We start from the raw sequence: 18,181 nt of genomic DNA, 5'->3' as shown, positions 1-18,181 counted from the left end.
TCAAGAAGTCAGGCCGAGAGCTGCCAGAGGGTCACCTGTGCCCTATATACCACAGGTGTTCATGCCTCCAGAGCAGTTCTTCTGTTAAAGATCTGGGTCAGCCGTGTTCTCCAGTGCCCTAATGTGAGCCCATGCATGGTATCAACCAAACTTTGACATTCATTTTGACTTTGAACATTTGTAATCTCGTTCTTTAAGTAACTGATAGTGGTATTTTTGTTATGAAGACATTTAGGATCAGTCATTATCATTAGAAACCCAAGGTGATAAGTACATTCCAACAGTTCATCTATGTTCTTGGCTAGGTCTTTCTCTGTGCCTCTGCTATCCTTATTTATAGTTTCTTTATGAGAGATGTACTACTGCCATGGTTTCCTCGTGTGCAAAAAGTCAGAATTACATGAGTTTGTATTTGACTTTAATGGCATTTTAGAGGAATCATTAAGACCAAATTCACTAAATTCTCCATTTGTTTGATAGGAGGAAAACATAGCAGAGTATCTTTGTTGGTATTCCTGAAGAGGTCACTGACACTGATTCTCATTTCACTTCAGCCACTGTATGGTTTTAGTTTATTAGCTTAGTTTATCTCCTAATATGATCTCTCACCACTAATGTCCCTTATGGCATACATTTTAGCCTGTGATCTCATGTACCTCTATCTGAACCAAAGAAACTGCATTAAGGCTAAGAAAGCAATGTGATTTCCAGGGCTTAGATGCAAGAGAATATTTTAGTTTGCTCTAAGAGAAAATATATGAATTATTAAATATTTCTTATTTCTGTATTTAAACCAGTTATCTAGTCCAACTTACTAAAACCTAGTTACCAATATAAAAATTATTCTTTGTATGTAATGTTTGTGTATAACTTTTCATTGTCTATTCAACAAACAAACACAAAATTACCAAAGGAAGTTAGGTTGTCAATCTTATACTTCAATTTAAGAAGGATGAAAAATTCGAGGATCAATATTTCCGTGTCATAGCTTAAAACACAATCTCACAGAAGACTGACTCATAGTCAGGTTCTTAAAATCTTTCTGCTCCCTCTTCCTGAGTCTCAGGTGCAGGAGTTTGATGTAGATGTATCTATTAGACTAGGCCTCCCATGACCAGTTGTTTTCTTCCCTTTCAATTTTTTTCCCCAAGGAGACATTGATAGCATAAGCTATTGATCTAAATAATGACTGCTGTGAATACTTTCCTTACATTTAGTTCTAAATATTCTCTAAATGTTTATCTCTGTAGGTTGTCTAAATTACTAATTCTTTAATTTTGAGTTCTGAAATAAATAACACCTTTTATCTTTAACTAAATAATCTAGCTTATTACTATTATTATTGTGGGGTGTGTACATGTGTATATGCAACTGTGTAGGTTGCATATACTGTTGAGAGTAATTCCCTCCTTCCACTTTGGGGTCTGAGGATCAAACTCATCTTGTCAAGTTTAAAGAGGTAGTGCTTCTACCACTGAGTTATTTCTCTAGCTTATTTTTTATTTTCTTTCTTTCTTTTTTAGAGACATGGTTTCTCTGTATTGCTTTGGATGCTGTCCTAGAACTTACTCTGTAGACCAGTCTGGCCTGGAACTCATGGAGATCTGCCTCCTGAGTGTTGGTATTAAAGGCGTGTGCCACCAACACCCGGCTCATTTTCTATTTTCAACATCTGAAAATAAGGACTTCCAAGGCTAGCAGGTTATTATTCTTTGACAATGTGTGCTTCCATGACTTGCAGGAATGTTTTCTTGATCATTTTCTTTAGTACAATATCCAGGTTAGAAAATTTCTCTACATATCAGAACTACATTTCCTCCTGAGGAAATAGACTCTGAATATGGAAACCTATGAGAAGCAAATATAGGAAAATGATGGTGAGAACAGCTAAGAATGATCTTCTGGTATTTTTCAAGTAGTCTGCTAAAAATCATTCAAACAACTTGCCTGCATTCATTAATACACGTCATTATTATGATTCAGATCACAGTTAAATTGATTTTTATATTTTTTCTTATTCTGCAAACAGGATACTAATAACCTGAAGATAATTTTGCTGTCTTAAACTGTTGCAATTTATTTTGATACATTACCTTCTGTTAAATATTTCTATTTACCTTAAATAACTTTGAAATTGTGTAAGAAATTTGACTCATAATTTATATTTTTCAATGGACTAATAACTATGTCATGATTATAGATGAGAAAAATGTCTCTTTTGCTTGTGTCCAATTTTGATTATCTGGCCACAGTTGAGCTTTGTGTATAACACCAAAAAACTGAAGAACTACTTACTCATTTCTATTGACTTGATGCAAGCTTTATTCTAAACTTTATTTTACAACACAAAGGCAGAAATTTATTCACATTAAGAAAACCTGTGAATTTTTAAATTACAAAATAATGGTAAGAAGCATTAAAATATGCTACTTGTATTGAAAGTTAATTACTATTCTAACTATGATCACCATCCCCATTCTTGCATATTTAGGTACATACTTAAATTTTTAAATATTGTTGGTCTTCAGAGTATGCTGTAGATAGTCTTTTCCTTTTCTTCTCCTTTGCCTGACTGTCTTCATTCTGATAGTTTTAAATGTAGGTGACTGCTGTTAGTGTTTTGAAATTGTTAACAAAATTAGATCAAGATAACCTATATTTTCAATTGTTACTTGGCCTTAACAACTATGTAGTAGACAATGGAGATTTCTGATAGTTATAAAGTCAGCTCTTCATCCTGTCCAAAATTAAGTGCCTCAAAACAGATTCTCCTGGCCAAAGGAAATATTCCAATTTACCTTAAAAACTGCATGTATGTGAGGCTGATTACTTATTGAGGGGTGACTTTGCATAATCCATCTGTTTATTTTTTGAGTATTATAGTGAGGAATTATAGAGTGTCAGTGGCCCTGACCATAAATATCCAGTGAAATCCAAGTTCTTGTCATTTCAAGTTTTTCTTCCAAAAGTTTGATTTATGTACCCAAATGCCTTCTTGTTATTTCAGTTGAATATGCTATTATCAATTTAATCTTAGAATTTCCAAAACTAAAATGCTATTCTTTTTCCTGTGAACATTGTTATGTGTTTCCTGTATTGAAAGCTGGCTTCCCTATAATTTATATGCCACAAGGAGAGCTTGGAAACTATAGTATGCTTTCTTCTTGTTTTGTCTGTTCTGCATCCAGTTCATTTCTGAATACTATTTTATTTATCACTAAAATTGCTTTTTATATTTCCTGCCATAATTACAAATCACTATTTTCACAAGCTTGAGTAATTTCATCAGTGTTGTGTGTTTGGGATTTTTCTCATTATCTCTAAGCACAATTTAGTTAATTTCTTTTGCCCTGGGTCTATAAATCAATTTGTGCGTACAAGTCTGAATGGTATTTGTTTTCCTCTGTCTTGCATTACTGAGCAATATGTTTATTCTCATTATATTGAACATTATCTACTTTCTCCTCCTCCTTCTTCTCTTGTCTTGTTTTGATTAATTTTTTAATCCTGGTGTTCTCAATGAAGTGAAAAATGTGAAAGTTAGTCATTGTGGAAAGAATTAGTTTTGAGAAGACCTGATAAAACACAAACTGCTGTCAGTTCAGAGAGCTGATTTATACTAGGTGACAGTGTTGACATTATGCTCAATGTGACTAATCTAAATATACCTATTGGTGGTATGAATATATATATATATATATTTGTTAAAGTATTGAACTAAATTATGCAGTCCTAGGATTTGGCAAAATTACTTAAATTCTTTTATAATAAAAAAACCAAGTTCTGAATTTTCTACAACTTTAAAAACACAGCTAAAGAAGTATTAATATATTGAAAAACAAATCCTTGTCTTTATTTGCAAGGGGCAAATGGCCCAGGAAGACGATAAGTACAGCAAACAGCAATTATATCTCATCATGGTGAATCTTATATAAAACTCAAGAGGTCCAAGGTAAGGGAGGAAGAATTTTCCACACTCCCAAGAGATGCAGGGAAGGAGGTGTTCATATAGGAAGTGAGACTGTTTGTAAAACGGCTGGGTAGAATGGGAAAGAAGGTGATGAGCCTGCACAGTAACTTTGCCTATTAGCAGCTTCACTTCAAAGGCAAATACACACAACCATCTTCCTGTGGTTTACAAATTAAACAGCGATGCAAAGGAGACTCATGAGCACTGCTCATTGACTTGACTTTTGAGTTTTTTCTGACCCATGATTATGAATTCTGAAAACTAAGATTGTATTTCTGCACACTACAGCTGACTTCCTGTTTCCCTGTTGCTAATGAAGAAGTTTACTATACAGAAAGAAACCATGTTCTTAAATATAGGAAAAATTTACTTTGTTGAAAATCAAGTTTATGCTTTTATAGAAATACAATATTTACCTAAACATAATAAAAGCTATATACAGCAAACCAACAGCCAACATCAAACTAAATGGATAGAAACTCAAGGCGATTTCACTAAAATCAGGAACAAGACAAGCCTATCCCCTCTCTACATACCTCTTCAATATTGTACTCGAAGTTCCAGCTAGAGCAATAAAGACAACAAACAGAGATCAAGAGGATACAAATTGGAAAGGAAAAGGCCAAACTTTCACTATTTGCAGATGATATGATAGTTTATATAAGTGTCCCAAAGAACTCTACCAGGGAACTCTTATAGCTGATTAACACAGTCAGCAAAGTGCAGGATACAAGATCAACTCAAGAAAATCAGTAGCCCTACTATATACAGAAGATAAGAGGGCTGAGAAAGAAATCAGAGATACATCACCCTTTACAATTGCCACAAACAACATAAAATACCTGGGGCTAATGCTAACCAAACAAGTGAAAGACCTGTATCGCAAGAACTTTGAGTCTTTAAAGAAAGAAATTAAAGAAGACACCAGAAAATGCTCTTGGATAGGTAGGATCAATTTAGCAAAAATGGTAATCCTACCAAAAGCAATCTACAGACTCAATGAAATCCCCATCAAAATTCCAGCACAATTCTTCACAGACCTTGAAAGAACAATTCTCAACTTTATAGGGTAAAACAAAAGATGCAGGATAGCCAAGACAACCCTGCTCAACAAAGCAACATCTGGAGGCATCACCATTCCAGACTTCAAGCTCTAGTATAGAGCTGTAGTCCTGAAAACAGCTTGGTACTGGCACAAAAATAGACAGGTAGACCAATGGAATCGAAGTGAACATTCTGAGATTAATCTACAAACCTATGAACAGCTGATTTTCAACAAAGAAGCTAAAATTATACAAAGTAAAAAGATAGCATCTTTAACAAATGTTGTTGGAATAATTGGATTCAGATATGTAGAACACTGAAGATTGATTCATGTCTATTGCCATGCGCAAAACTTAAATCCAAATGGGTCAAAGAACTCAACCTAAATCCAGCCACATTGAACCTCTTAGAAGAGAAAGTGGAAGGTACCCTTGAATGAATTGGTACAGGAGACCCCTTCAAGAACATAACACCAGTAGCACAAACACTGAGATCGACAATTAATAAATAGGACCTCCTGAATCTGAGTAGCTTCTGTAAGGCAAAGGACACAGTCAACAAGACAAAAAGGCAACTCACAGATTGGGAAAAGATATTCACTAACCCCACATCTGACAGAGGGCTGATCTCCAAAATTTACAAAGAACTCAAGAACCTATTCTCCAAAACACCAAAGGACCCAGTTAAAAAGTGGGGTACTGAACTAAATAGAGGATTCTCAACAGAGGAGACTAAAATGGCTGACAGACACTTGAGAAAAACACCAATGACAGCTTATGCTGGAGAGGATGTGGAGAAAAGGGAACACTCGTCCATTGCTGGTGGGAGTGCAAACTTGTATAGCCACTTTGGAAATCAGTATGGAGATTCCTCAGGAAAATGGGAATCAGTCTACCACATGACCCAGCAATTCCACTGTTAGGCATATACCAAAGATATGCCCATTCATACAACAAGGATGTCTGTTCCATTATGTTCATAGCAGCATTATTTTTAATAGCTACATCCTGGAAGCAACCTAGATGCCCCACAACTGAAGAGTGGATAGAGAAAATGTGGTACATTTACACAATGGAGTACTACTAGCAGAAAGAAAATGGAATCTTGAAATTCACAGGCAAATGGATGGAACTAGAAGAAACCATCCTGAGTGAGGTACCCCAGTCACATAAAGACAAGCATGGTATGTACTCACTCATATATGGATTTTAGACATGGATCAGCGGAGTGTCAGCCTACAATCCCAGGGCCAGCAAGTCTGGGAAACAGGGAGAGTCCCAAGAGATATGCATTATACCACAGAGAAGTGGAATTTGGCAAGATCTCCTGAGCAGATTGGGATCATGGCAGGAGAGGAGAGGGAACCAGGAAAATGAGAAGGGGATAAGAGGAGGGTAAAAGAAGATATGGGGGAGCAGGAAGGCTGAGTCGGGGTAAGAATAGAGGAGACCAGGTTGAGAGATACCATAATAGTAGGAATCATTATAGCTTTGAGGAAAGAGATGACACTAGTGAGATTTCCAGAGATCTACAAGGATAAAACCAACTGGAAAACTAAGTAATAGCAGAGAGACTACATTAATAGCCCCTCCCTGATAATGAGATTGAGGACTACCTTATATGCCATCCTAGAACCTTCATCCAGTGGCTGATGGAAGCAGAGACAGATACTCACAGCTAAACACTGAACTAACCCCCTGGAACCCAATGACAGAAATGGAGGAGTGATGAGAAAAGGGGTCAAGACCGTGCTGGTGAAACCCACAAGACAGCTGACTGGACAAGGGGGAGCTCTTGAACCCCAGACTGATTGCTAAGATGCCAACAGGGGACTGATCCAGATTGCATGAATGTCGTGACAGTGAGGAGGCCTCAGAAATCTCTGGGGTCTTGGGTAGTAAATCACCATGGCATACAATGAACTTTGAGAGCCCATTTCACATGGAGGGATGCTCTCTCAGCCTGGAAACATGGAGAAGGGCCTAGGTCCTGCCCTGAATGAAATGATTGACTCTGGAGATCCCCCCCAATGAGGGCCTCACCCTCCCTTGGGAATGATGTGGGGATTGGGATGGGGGTGGGGCTGGTGGAGGGATAAGGAGGGGGAGCTAGGATTGACATTTTAAGCATACATGATTCAATTTTTGTTTTTAAATTTGAATTTAAATTAGAAACAAAGTTGCTTCACATATCAATCCCAGGTCCGTCTCCCTTTACCTCCTGTCCTCCCATGCCCTCCCACCAATCCCCCAATACTAATGACAGACTACAGACACCCTCATGGAGGGCCTCTCCCTCCCTGGAGAAATGAGAGGATATTGCCACATTCTAATTCATAGCTACTGTTTTGTTCCTTTGAAGAATATATATTTTATAAATTATCCTAAATATATGTATATATTTACTTAAACTATCTCAATTATTTCAGCCTGATTTCAATAAAAATGATAAAGCAGATGTGTGTATGGTAAATTTAAAAAGATACGAATTAAGGCTAGGATATTTATGAATAATAGAGGTTTACCTTTAAAAGAAATAATATTTTTATCTGGAAGAATATTCACACTGCTTAGCATTTAATGGAATGATTCCTGATGTGTATTTTTCTATGCATTTTTGTATCATTACAATTATGTCACAGTATAAGACAAGTGGCTTCTCTGCCTTCATCCTTTATAGTGACAAACAACCATTATTTCCCATTGAAAATACATTACTCGCTTGAATTGCAAAGTAGATAAGCCTTTCCATATTAATTCTAATGAATAGCGTTTTGATGGTTTTATAATTTTATATATTTTATATATTGCTTAGTGAATAATTTGACAGTCACGGTGGCTTTTGAATTTTAATTTAGGTACTTCAAAAAGAAAATAAGGATTCTTTTAAAATTAGGTTTTGATTTTTAATGTTTAGAAAAGCCAAATATATCCACTCAATATATACTACATTTTCCTGACACATGGGAGTATATATAGATATAGGAAAATAAATAGATACATGAAAAGGCACAGTGAGATTCAACTGTAGATCTCTGTTTCATCCTAATTTCTTTGAACAAAACTGTAAATATGTACTCCGATGGATACACTCACACATACTTTCACACACAGAGACAAACATGTACTAAGCAGACACATTCACATTACATACCAAACTGACACAATACACACACACACACACACACACACACACACACACACACACACACACACACACAAACACACACAATTTGAAGGAAAGGGCAGCCATACTCACAGAGATTCAGCACAGAGAAGGAAAACTTGGTAAGTAAAGGATTCTAGTTTGTCAGTCCTGTCATCCTGGTTCTTAAGGCCTGTATCACTTCTGACTTCCATTTCTTCCACATGTAAAAATAACTAGTGTTACAGTTAGGATGTTTGTGATAAGATTTTGTGAGCATTCTGTCCAAGTCCTTATTATAATGAATGATGAAGGTTACCTTTCAGCAAACGCTGATCACTGTGGAAAATATGTCACATGTCATTTAAGATCCATAGTCCTAAGAGACTGAGACAGGTAGGCAGATCCAAAGCCTATTCTTCATGATTATGAGTGATGTTAGAGGCCTAGTGAATTTAACTGAGCTGCAAATATTTTAGTCTGCTAAATTTTAGTCACATGACCAGCAGCTGTTCCTGGGTTCCTGCAGCCAAGTACCCAATGCAACTTGTCCTGGACAGTAGCCCATGTAACCTTTCTGCTCCAAAGTTCCACTGCTTTTCTTTCATTTTCTTGACCTTTCATTAATGAAAGTGTCAGATGAGAGCTGTCTTCCTGCTTTGGAGAAAACTACTTGCTTGGAAAAGAGATGGAGAGTCAGGATGGTTCCTGATGCCTCCTTATGTAGGTATTACTCTCATCCTAAGGATTCTACCTACAAGTCCTACTTGCTTCTCTTTCTAATGCACTGGAGTTAGGACTTTAATATACGAGTTATGATGTGACAGATTTTGATGAACCCCTGTGGAATGCCTCACTATCTTTGGCGAGTGGGAGGGGGTGGGTTAGGGGGTTAGTGAGGGGCATGGGAGAATGGGAGGGCTAGGGAATGGGGAGATTGATATGTAAAATAAGATTGTTTCTAAAATAAAAATTTGTGAGTTAAGAAGTAGAGACAAAGATTCAGGCTATTGGACTCTCATGAAAAGGGTAGCTAGGCTAGCACATTTGATTAATGAAAAACAAATGTTCTAAAAGTCCTAGATTTTGGGGCTCTGTCTACATCCAGAAAATTTGTAGAATGCCCTTGTCCATTTTTTATTTTAAAAATGTTGTTCTATAGCCATTCTGATCTATGATTAAAAATAATTTCCAAGTATTTCTATTAAAAATTCTAAAATTAACTTAATTTGAATATACAACCCAGAAAATGACTTTTCCATGCAGTTTCCTTTGAGAAATACAGTCTCTCTTTGGAAATAATTTTTAAGAGTATTTTTAGCTGGGTGGTGGTGGCACATGCCTTTAATCCCAGCACTTGGGAGACAGAGGCAGGCAAATCTCTGTGTGTTCGAGGTCAGACTGGTCTACAGAGTGAGTTCCTGAACATCCAAGACTATATGCAAATAGAGAAACCCTGTCTTGAAAAACCAAAAAAGTAAAAGTAGTTTTATACTTGAATATATGGTGCAGTATAGTAATTAAAAATTTTGTAGACCATGAGTCTTAAACTTAACATATTTTTTCTCCTTAGAAAAATTAGTAAATGTAGTTCAAAAGTCTTCCTTTAACTCTTATTCTACATAAATATACACAGTGAAAATAATGATGTGGAAGCTAGAATCAGGGCTGAATGCAGCCTTAAATATGACAGTGATTTGTGAATCTGAATGTTGGGTGGAAGCCCAGATAATAATGATAGTAACCTTTTGGACGCCTCCATTTAGAGCATGTCAAAAATACAGAATTCTATTGAGTTTAAATCATGCCAACTCAATAGGAGTAAGTCCAAATCTCATTTTTTCCAGTAAAGTTTGGCACAACCTTAGTGTCTGTTACAAGGATAACCTATTAGCTGAAGTCGATAATGGATCATGAGTCTTAAAGCTCTGTGGGATTATGTTTGTTAAAAACAATAACAGGAGAATTAATTCAAAAGCTGAAATATCTGCACTGTCATATCTACAGAGCAGCTTACAATACTTAAAAATTCTGCAGTGATAAACATATTCAAAACACTAAAACACATTAAGTCTGTCTTGTAAGTATTGAAACTTGGACAGCTGGGTTGTCAGCTCCATTGCAAATTTTTTGTGTACTATTTATAAATATAAAGACAAGTTGCAGGCATACTATCAATAGACAGCTTAATTTATCAAATTTCCATTCAACTTATTTTTTATTTAAATGATGTTCATATGTGTCAAAGACATTAAGCATTTAAGATGGTAAGACAAGGTTCTTTAAATCTAAGGAAACTCCATTTTAATGGAGACAATGGTTACATAATTTCAGACATGTGAAAATAGGGAATCATGACTTTTTCAAGTGAGATGACAGAAGAAAATGAATGTATAGACTAAGAGAAGGCAAAGGAGAGTGGGCTTCATAAGTAAGCCTTGGCCAGATCATGAAGTCTTATTATGTTAGACTTTAGGTTTAGTAATTATTTCAAATATGCAATAATGCTGATATTAGTCTGTGTTTTGGGAAGAAAACTTTTAATTGTAAGATGGAGGAGGGCAAATCTAGAAACAGGAAATAATTTAGGATGTTAAAGATAAACATTAAAGTGACAGATGACAGAATTTTCAATTCAAGGAGCCTTCATCCAGTGACCGATGGCAGCAGAGGCAAACACCCACAGTTAAGCACTGAACTGAACCCATGGAACCCAGGGACACAGAGAGAGGAGTGATGAGCAAATTGGCAAAGAATGGGCTGACAAATCCAGCAGAGACAGCTGATCTGAACAGGGGGAGGCCAGCATGGGACTAATCCAGACCCCCTGAATGTGAGAGTCAGTGAAGAGGCCTGGGCAACCTATGGGGCCCTGAGCAGTGGATCAGTGTTTATCCCTGGCATACAAACGAACTTCTTGTATCCATAACAAAAAGAGGGATGCTCTCTCAGCCTGGACCCTGCCCTGAGTGAAATGACAGACTCTAGATATCCTCTATGTGGAAGGAATTGGCGATAGGGTGGGAGGCTCCGGGGTTTGGTGGTGGGGGGTGCGGGAGGAGGGGAGGGAGAGGGAACTGGGATTGACATGTGAAGCAAGCTATTTAAAATTAAAATAATAAAAAATTAAATGGAATATTCCAGAAATAAACAGTGCTTAAAATTAAAAAAAAAAATCTTTGTAGATGGTAATGAATAGTATTAGTTACCTAAGGATGGCATGGTCACTGGGTCGGTCTAGCATGGACTTCAGAGAAGACTACATTGAGCATCAATGAATAGAATGCTCTGCAGAGGGTACAAGAGTGATGTAGAGTGAGAAAAAATTCAATAAAGATTTAGACATTCACAGTTTGGTTATTGTGGGAATGAATTTAAGACAGCCCGGCAGAGATCAGTTAGGATCTGGAGAAGTATGGCCACACCTCACCTGCCCCATTCTCATCCGGTGGGCTCATAGGAGGCCAAGGAGTCAGTCAAATCTTTTAAATATTTATTTTATTGCAAGCTTCCAAGTTTAGCTTTCCAAAAAGTGTTTCAGAATGCAGTATCATCTTAAAAGTATCCTAGTTTTTACTTCATGATAAAATTGTGTGTGGTAAACATCACATTGTCTTCATACAAACCTCTTCAAATTGGATTCCAAGATCCCTTTGTTTATATCCCTTTACTAGCTTACTAGTTGTGCACTCTGCACAATTATCGCATTTGTCATATATAAGAAAGGAACAGACAAGACACTGTGTTTGTTTCCAAGTTAGCTAACTGCTTTCACTAATTTTATTTTCCCTAGTACTAAACCATTAAACATTCTTTTTGTTAATATACATTTATAAATTGATTTTCTCACCATGTAAGCTACTTTCTTAAGTAAATTAAGGACATGCAAGTTATGTCTGTTCTTTTCTTTCTATCTTTTTCTTTTCAATTATCTGGTACATTGAAGAGATATTCTGTGGCATCACATAGTCATCATGAATATTGAAAAGATACAGTCAGTTATCTGCATCTGTGGCTTCTGCATCCAAAAATTTAACAGAGTGCAGAAAGAAAATATTTGGTAAGGGGAAAAATCTGCCTGTATTGAACATGTATAAGCATTTTCTTTAAATGATATAACTGAGGGGCTGGAAAGATGGCTCTGTCATTAAGGGCACTGACTGATATTCCAGAGGATCTGAGTTTAATTCCCAGCACCCACATGGCAGCTCACAGCTGTCTGTAATGCCAAGATCTGACACCCTCATATAGACATACATCAGGCAAAACACCAATGTACATAAAATAAGAATAAATTATAAAGAAATATTTTTAAAAAGAATACAATTCAACAACTATTTATGCAGCATTTGTTATTTTATTAGCCATTGTAAGTCATTGAGAATTGACCTAAGGTAAAAATAGAGGTGGCTAGATTGCATGCAAGTTCTATAGTGTTATGTACAAGGTCAAGAAGCAACTAGAGATTTGGTGTGGCAGAGCCCCACATATAATATCTCATGGATTCAGACGGATAATGTTTTCCCTTATTCCCAAAGAAAATTTTAAATAAAAATTTGGATAGATTCAGTTACCCTATTAAAACACAAGACTTTTAAAACCATGATACCACATAATATTAAAATATATCTAAATCAAATATGACCTATTAAAAGAATTCTTCTTTCAAACTAGTGACCAGTTATCAGGTGCTATTGACTTGAAATTTCCAGAAATTTGAAATGGTTATAATAAATGTTCTGCTTACTTAGAGGCCCAATAGTAGTGATAATATTTACAAATCAGTAAACAGAATAAATGTACATGGAATTCAATTCTATAAACCCAAATATTGAAATTGACACTTCAAATATTATAATTTTGTAGTGCAAAATATAAATGTTCCTACCACTAATTTCTGTTAAAATTATTCAGTAGAGTCATATATAAATATTTTTCACCTTTTTTCAGAGAAAATAATGATAATACTAAATCTTGTAAAGGCATTTTTGCTTTCTTTTAGGCGTGGCTTCCTTTTCACTTTGGACTTTCTTGCCAATATGTCATCGTGTCTCCTTTCTCTTCCTCTAAAGTTTCTCCCATTGGCATGAGGCTGCTTGTCTACCATGTGTCTGACCTCTATGATGTAATAAAATTGGATGGACTTTCCTCTATTTTTCTTCTCCAGGCAGCTGCTAAGGTTTTACATCTTGTCTGTCTTGGGGTTTTTCTTTTAAACTCCAATAAAATTTTAACTTTAAAGAAAAAGAAAGAAAAGAAGAAAGAAATGATGGTTCTATAATCCCATAGGACATGAAGAGCTGCAGTGTAGAAGCTGAATAATGGTTAAAGTAAAAAAAAGTTTAATGAACAGTTGACCCGTGATATTATATATGACTGATATATTTAAAATTGTGTTTTAGTTTCAAATAATCATAGTATGTTTGCTAAAGAAATATATGAACTTAAAAACAGAATCCCTGTATGACATATATAGTTACAACATCAATATTGTTAACAAATTCATTCTGTTTCTACTATTATTTCTTTCTTGTTCTCAGTTTTCTCTGAAGTTGTGTTGTATTTGGAGAGGTGGTTCAGTAGATAGCAGTGTATACTGTTCTTTCAGAGCACCATAGTTCAGTCCTCAGCCCCCTTGTCAGGTGGCTCAAAACCCACAGTGATTTCAGTTGCATATTTCAGCACTGCTTGATCTGAAGACTCCTGACTCACACAGACACACAATGTATTTTGATCACATTTACTCTCACTTTCACCCTATTACTCCTTCCATACCCCCCATATCTTTGCCAAGTTTCAAGTGTTCTTCTTCTTCCCCTCTTGCTTCTCTTCTTTTTTCTTCTCCTCCTCTTTCATGAATTAACTCCAAATAGCTAACTGCATGTGCTTGAGTGGAGGGCCATCACGGATAATTGGCAACTTGCCAGGTACCACAATTCTGAAGACAGCTGACCCCACCTCACCTCAGTGGCCATCACCTTCTTCCATCCCTTTTGGAATTTTATCTGGTTTAATATCATGCAATTGTTACATGAGGGCCCACACCTTTTGTGAGATCATGATTGTCATTGTCCTCTTGCATCCCAAAGACATCTCTTTGTAGCATTCCTTGACCTTACAACTCTTCAGCTTTTGTCTGCTTGTTCTTCTCTTAGCCTTAGGCGATGGGATGTGATGTAGATCTCACACTGAAGGCCGAGCAGGCTGCTATCACTTCTTCTCTGTACTTTGGCCAGTTGTAGGACTTTCTAATAACTTCTTCCCAATGAAAGAGTGCTGCTGCCTTACGGGTATAAGGGTAAATATTTGTCTTATTTTTGTTTTTATTCTTTTTTGTTAAAGTTGACAAAACTTTTGATTAACAAATGTTATTGTTGGCACACAACATAAGCTCTTGATATATGCAAATATAGTGGTGTGAACTAACCAAGTAAATTATCACTTATAAGCTTTATCTTGGTCCTCAGATTTTGGAGTGAGAATTCTTAACATCTGCTTTTAGTAATTTTGCTGTTTGTAATGTATTGTTATTAGCTGTCCCACAATAACATGCAATATATATTGTATTATAATTACAATACTTATTCATGATTTTTTTCTTTGACAACTTCACACATGTATATGATGCATTTAGATTACTCCCCCTGGCCTTTACCCCTTCCATCCCTCCTAGTCCTCCTTCACCCATAGGAGTCTCTTTCCCATGTTCATCAGTTCTTATTTTGTTCCCCCCTGAGTTTAATCTGACAATGGGTACTGTAAAATATGTTGTTTAGCATATGGTGTCATAATATCATTAGCATACAAAATGCACCAAATTTGAAAACATTTCCTGAAGACAAGCAAAAGTACAAATGTCTATTTAATCTTTATGTACATCAGTATTCATACCTTGAAATTACTGATTTTGCTTCAAAGATTGAGGTTCTTAAATGTGTGTGTGTGTGTGTGTGTGTGTGTGTGTGTTTGTGTGTGTGTGTGTGTACACATTTTGTGATTTTTGAAACTGTTTCTTGGGTAATTTCTCAAAGCAGTTTGGATTCTATTGACTTAGAAACATATAGATTTTTGTTGAGTTCTATATGGCTCTAAATATCCATAGTTGTAGGTGTTTACTCATCTTTGTTGAGTGCACTCACTTACCTTAGTGTTTGGAATCTTAGCCTAGAATGCAGGTCTGCTCTCAGGTGAATTCTGCCATTCCAGACTAGGGGAATACTAAGCTGATAAAGGGAAAATGCTGGTTCTGATTTTACTTTTTGTAACATCTAAATACAATAAGCAATCAAAAAAATCAAATTTAATGTATACTTCCACTTGGTATTTTGTTGAATATGCAAATTGTCATAATTTTATGTTTTCCTGAAATAATATAAGTTACTATAAAATAATTGTTTATATTGTGGAATATTATACTTAAAATATTATGTATTTTAGCAACATCAGCTACCATTTATCTCTAATGCCATTATTCAAGCTCAGCTTAAATTCTTCAAGCATTTGCACTCAGAAACCTGTAATGGCACTACAGCTTATCTTAAATCTTATCTCATAAGTTTTAATGCAGTTATTTCTTATATTTTTTAATCTTTGCGTATTTTCCTTAACCTTCAACAAATCTAATAAATAATTAAAATCAGAATAACTTGCTATATAAAAAACTGATTTGTACAAAGAGATAGTTAAATCTACCATCAACATTAATGTCATTTAAAGCATGTATTATGTTTTATGCATTTTGTGAAAACAACTACAGTTGGTTATTATGCTCATAAATCTGAATGTCTAGCCTTATTGAAAAGGGTTTTAAAAAAGGTAAACTGTTTCTTGATCTGAACAGTTCTCATATTTTAATTTTGTCCATAGAGTTCACATCGGTCGTGACGTTGCTAGCATGCTTGGTTTGTCATATGAGTTTTAAAGCATGGCTTTATATTTTGGTGACAGATCTTCCACATGACATATGACCTCGCTAGTGCAGTGGTGAGGATCTTCAATCTCATTGGCATGATGCTGCTCCTGTGTCATTGGGATGGCTGTCTTCAGTTCCTGGTTCCCCTGCTCCAGGACTTCCCACCTGATTGCTGGGTTTCTCTAAACGAAATGGTTGTAAGTACCTCATGACCTTTATTTTTTTTTCATTTTCATATTTGTACCAAAAATTTTTAACTATTTCTGTTGTTATGGTTTCCTTTTTCTTCCATAAGGGCTTTGCTTCCAGGGATGTGGAATTAGATGACCAAGACTCTCTAGCATGAAACCTTAGTCTTGTATTCCTGGGAATGTAAATGGTGCTGTATCTATGTTTTATAAAATTTGCTTCAAATTCTGAGATATACTTTATATAAGTAATAGAAACACACATACATAAGTATGATACAATGTGCTTTCAAATATTTTTATATTTGTGAATTTGGAATGTATGAAATTCAAGGATATCTTAGTATGTTTTGTGGTTAGAACAAAGAAAAATTAATGGGAAAGATAAATTTTAATCGTTATTATGCAATATATGTACATATTTTTAAATTTTAAATATGACTTTATTTAACCAAGCATATTAATATAAAATTTTAAGATAATATACACTTATATTAGATTTAGCATTAAATTGAATGTGATCTTCATTCCATTCACATCCACTTAAATACTACTTCCTCAGAAAGTTATCTAAAACCATTGTTTAAACCATGTATCTCTCTCCTGGTTGATATTTAATTATAAGCACATTGAGTTTTTTGTAACCTACACACACATATTCACAAACATATACATTTATGTATAAATTTTCTGACCTTCAATTTGCATTCGAAGATAATTTTTCTTTGCCATCAGTGTTACCCAAGCCTGTTTGTACTGTTATATAAGAATATTAGACTAGGCAATTTATAAAATACATAAATTTATTTCTCATAATTTGGGAGTCTGTGAGGCTCAAGACCAGGGTGTTTCATGTTAAGTCTCCAGTTGCAAAATGGCAGTTTGAATATGAATCTTCTAGAGAGAAGGAAAACTATTTCTACATGGGAGAAGTAATATTTTCACAATGCTGACCCCTCATGACCTACCCAACTTCCATTAATTTCCTTCTGCCAACCTTGTTGAGTCTTCAATTAAGTTTTCAAAAGACAAATTTTGGGAAACAAACAGAACAACAGAAATTGGCTAAGAATATGCCTGACACATTGATTTCTTTTAACCTATTGCCCATCATCAAAACTTGGTAAATATTCCCCATTAACGTTTATGTAGATTAATGCAAACAGTTTGTATGGGTTGGACCACTTTTCAAATCTCTAATGCTGCCTTCATCTGTCCAGTCACTTCTCTGAAGTGTAGAGTAGAAAGATGAAAATTGATACCAGAGATGGTTCATCACTGGCACAAATGCAATATTTAATTTGACAGATAATTGTTACTTAAAATTTGTCTAGCTATGTTCCATAAAAACTGCAGTTGGCATCATTTAAAAAGTAAAAGAAATCTTTTCAAGTATCTAAAAATTCACACAATTTGTATAATCATATTACATGGGCAATATATTATTATTTAGCGCTGAGAACACTTTTTAAGCATTTTATGTTTTTGTTTTCTTTAAGCATGGCTACATAAAATTGTGCATGTCAGAGATAGAGAGACAGAGAGACAGAGAGACAGAGGGGTATTACAGGTATCAGTGTATGCTGTGCTCTGTGTAAATTAATGTGGTTAAAAACATCCACAATCATTATCTCCGCTTCTTACATAAAATAATCTTAGGAGGCTGCAAATCACTTCTTTATCTCTTTTGTTTATTTTTTTCAAAAAACTGGTATTTTCAGAAAGTATGTGAATGGCTGTTACTCAGAATACAGAATCATAGGTACAGTTCATGTGTATCTGACTCCAAAATATCTATTCTAAATCACACTGAAATGTCTTTGACACAAGATTACATAGAACAGTTAAGAAAGATGATCAAAAAGCAACATAAATCACAGTAACAGTATCTGTTCTAATCCAGGGTTTGATTCCTGATACTAA

The 18,181-nt window shown here is 35.3% G+C and overlaps 1 protein-coding gene across 1 annotated transcript in view; it reads left to right on the top strand.

The window, feature by feature from the left end:
- The window catches only part of Hcn1 (hyperpolarization activated cyclic nucleotide gated potassium channel 1), a 374,350-nt gene that overhangs the window by 181,934 nt on the left and 174,235 nt on the right, over nucleotides 1-18,181 (top strand). The window contains exon 3 of the mRNA XM_005082780.4: nucleotides 16,106-16,267. Coding sequence (XP_005082837.1) covers nucleotides 16,106-16,267 — 162 coding nt within the window. The remainder of the gene's footprint in view (nucleotides 1-16,105; nucleotides 16,268-18,181) is intronic.

This window comes from Mesocricetus auratus, unplaced genomic scaffold (assembly GCF_017639785.1).
Source record: "Mesocricetus auratus isolate SY011 unplaced genomic scaffold, BCM_Maur_2.0 Super-Scaffold_100020, whole genome shotgun sequence".
NCBI classification, from domain to species: Eukaryota; Metazoa; Chordata; class Mammalia; order Rodentia; family Cricetidae; genus Mesocricetus; species Mesocricetus auratus.
Note: the sequence above shows the minus strand (reverse complement) of the source record. Positions and strands in the feature narration are given on the sequence as shown.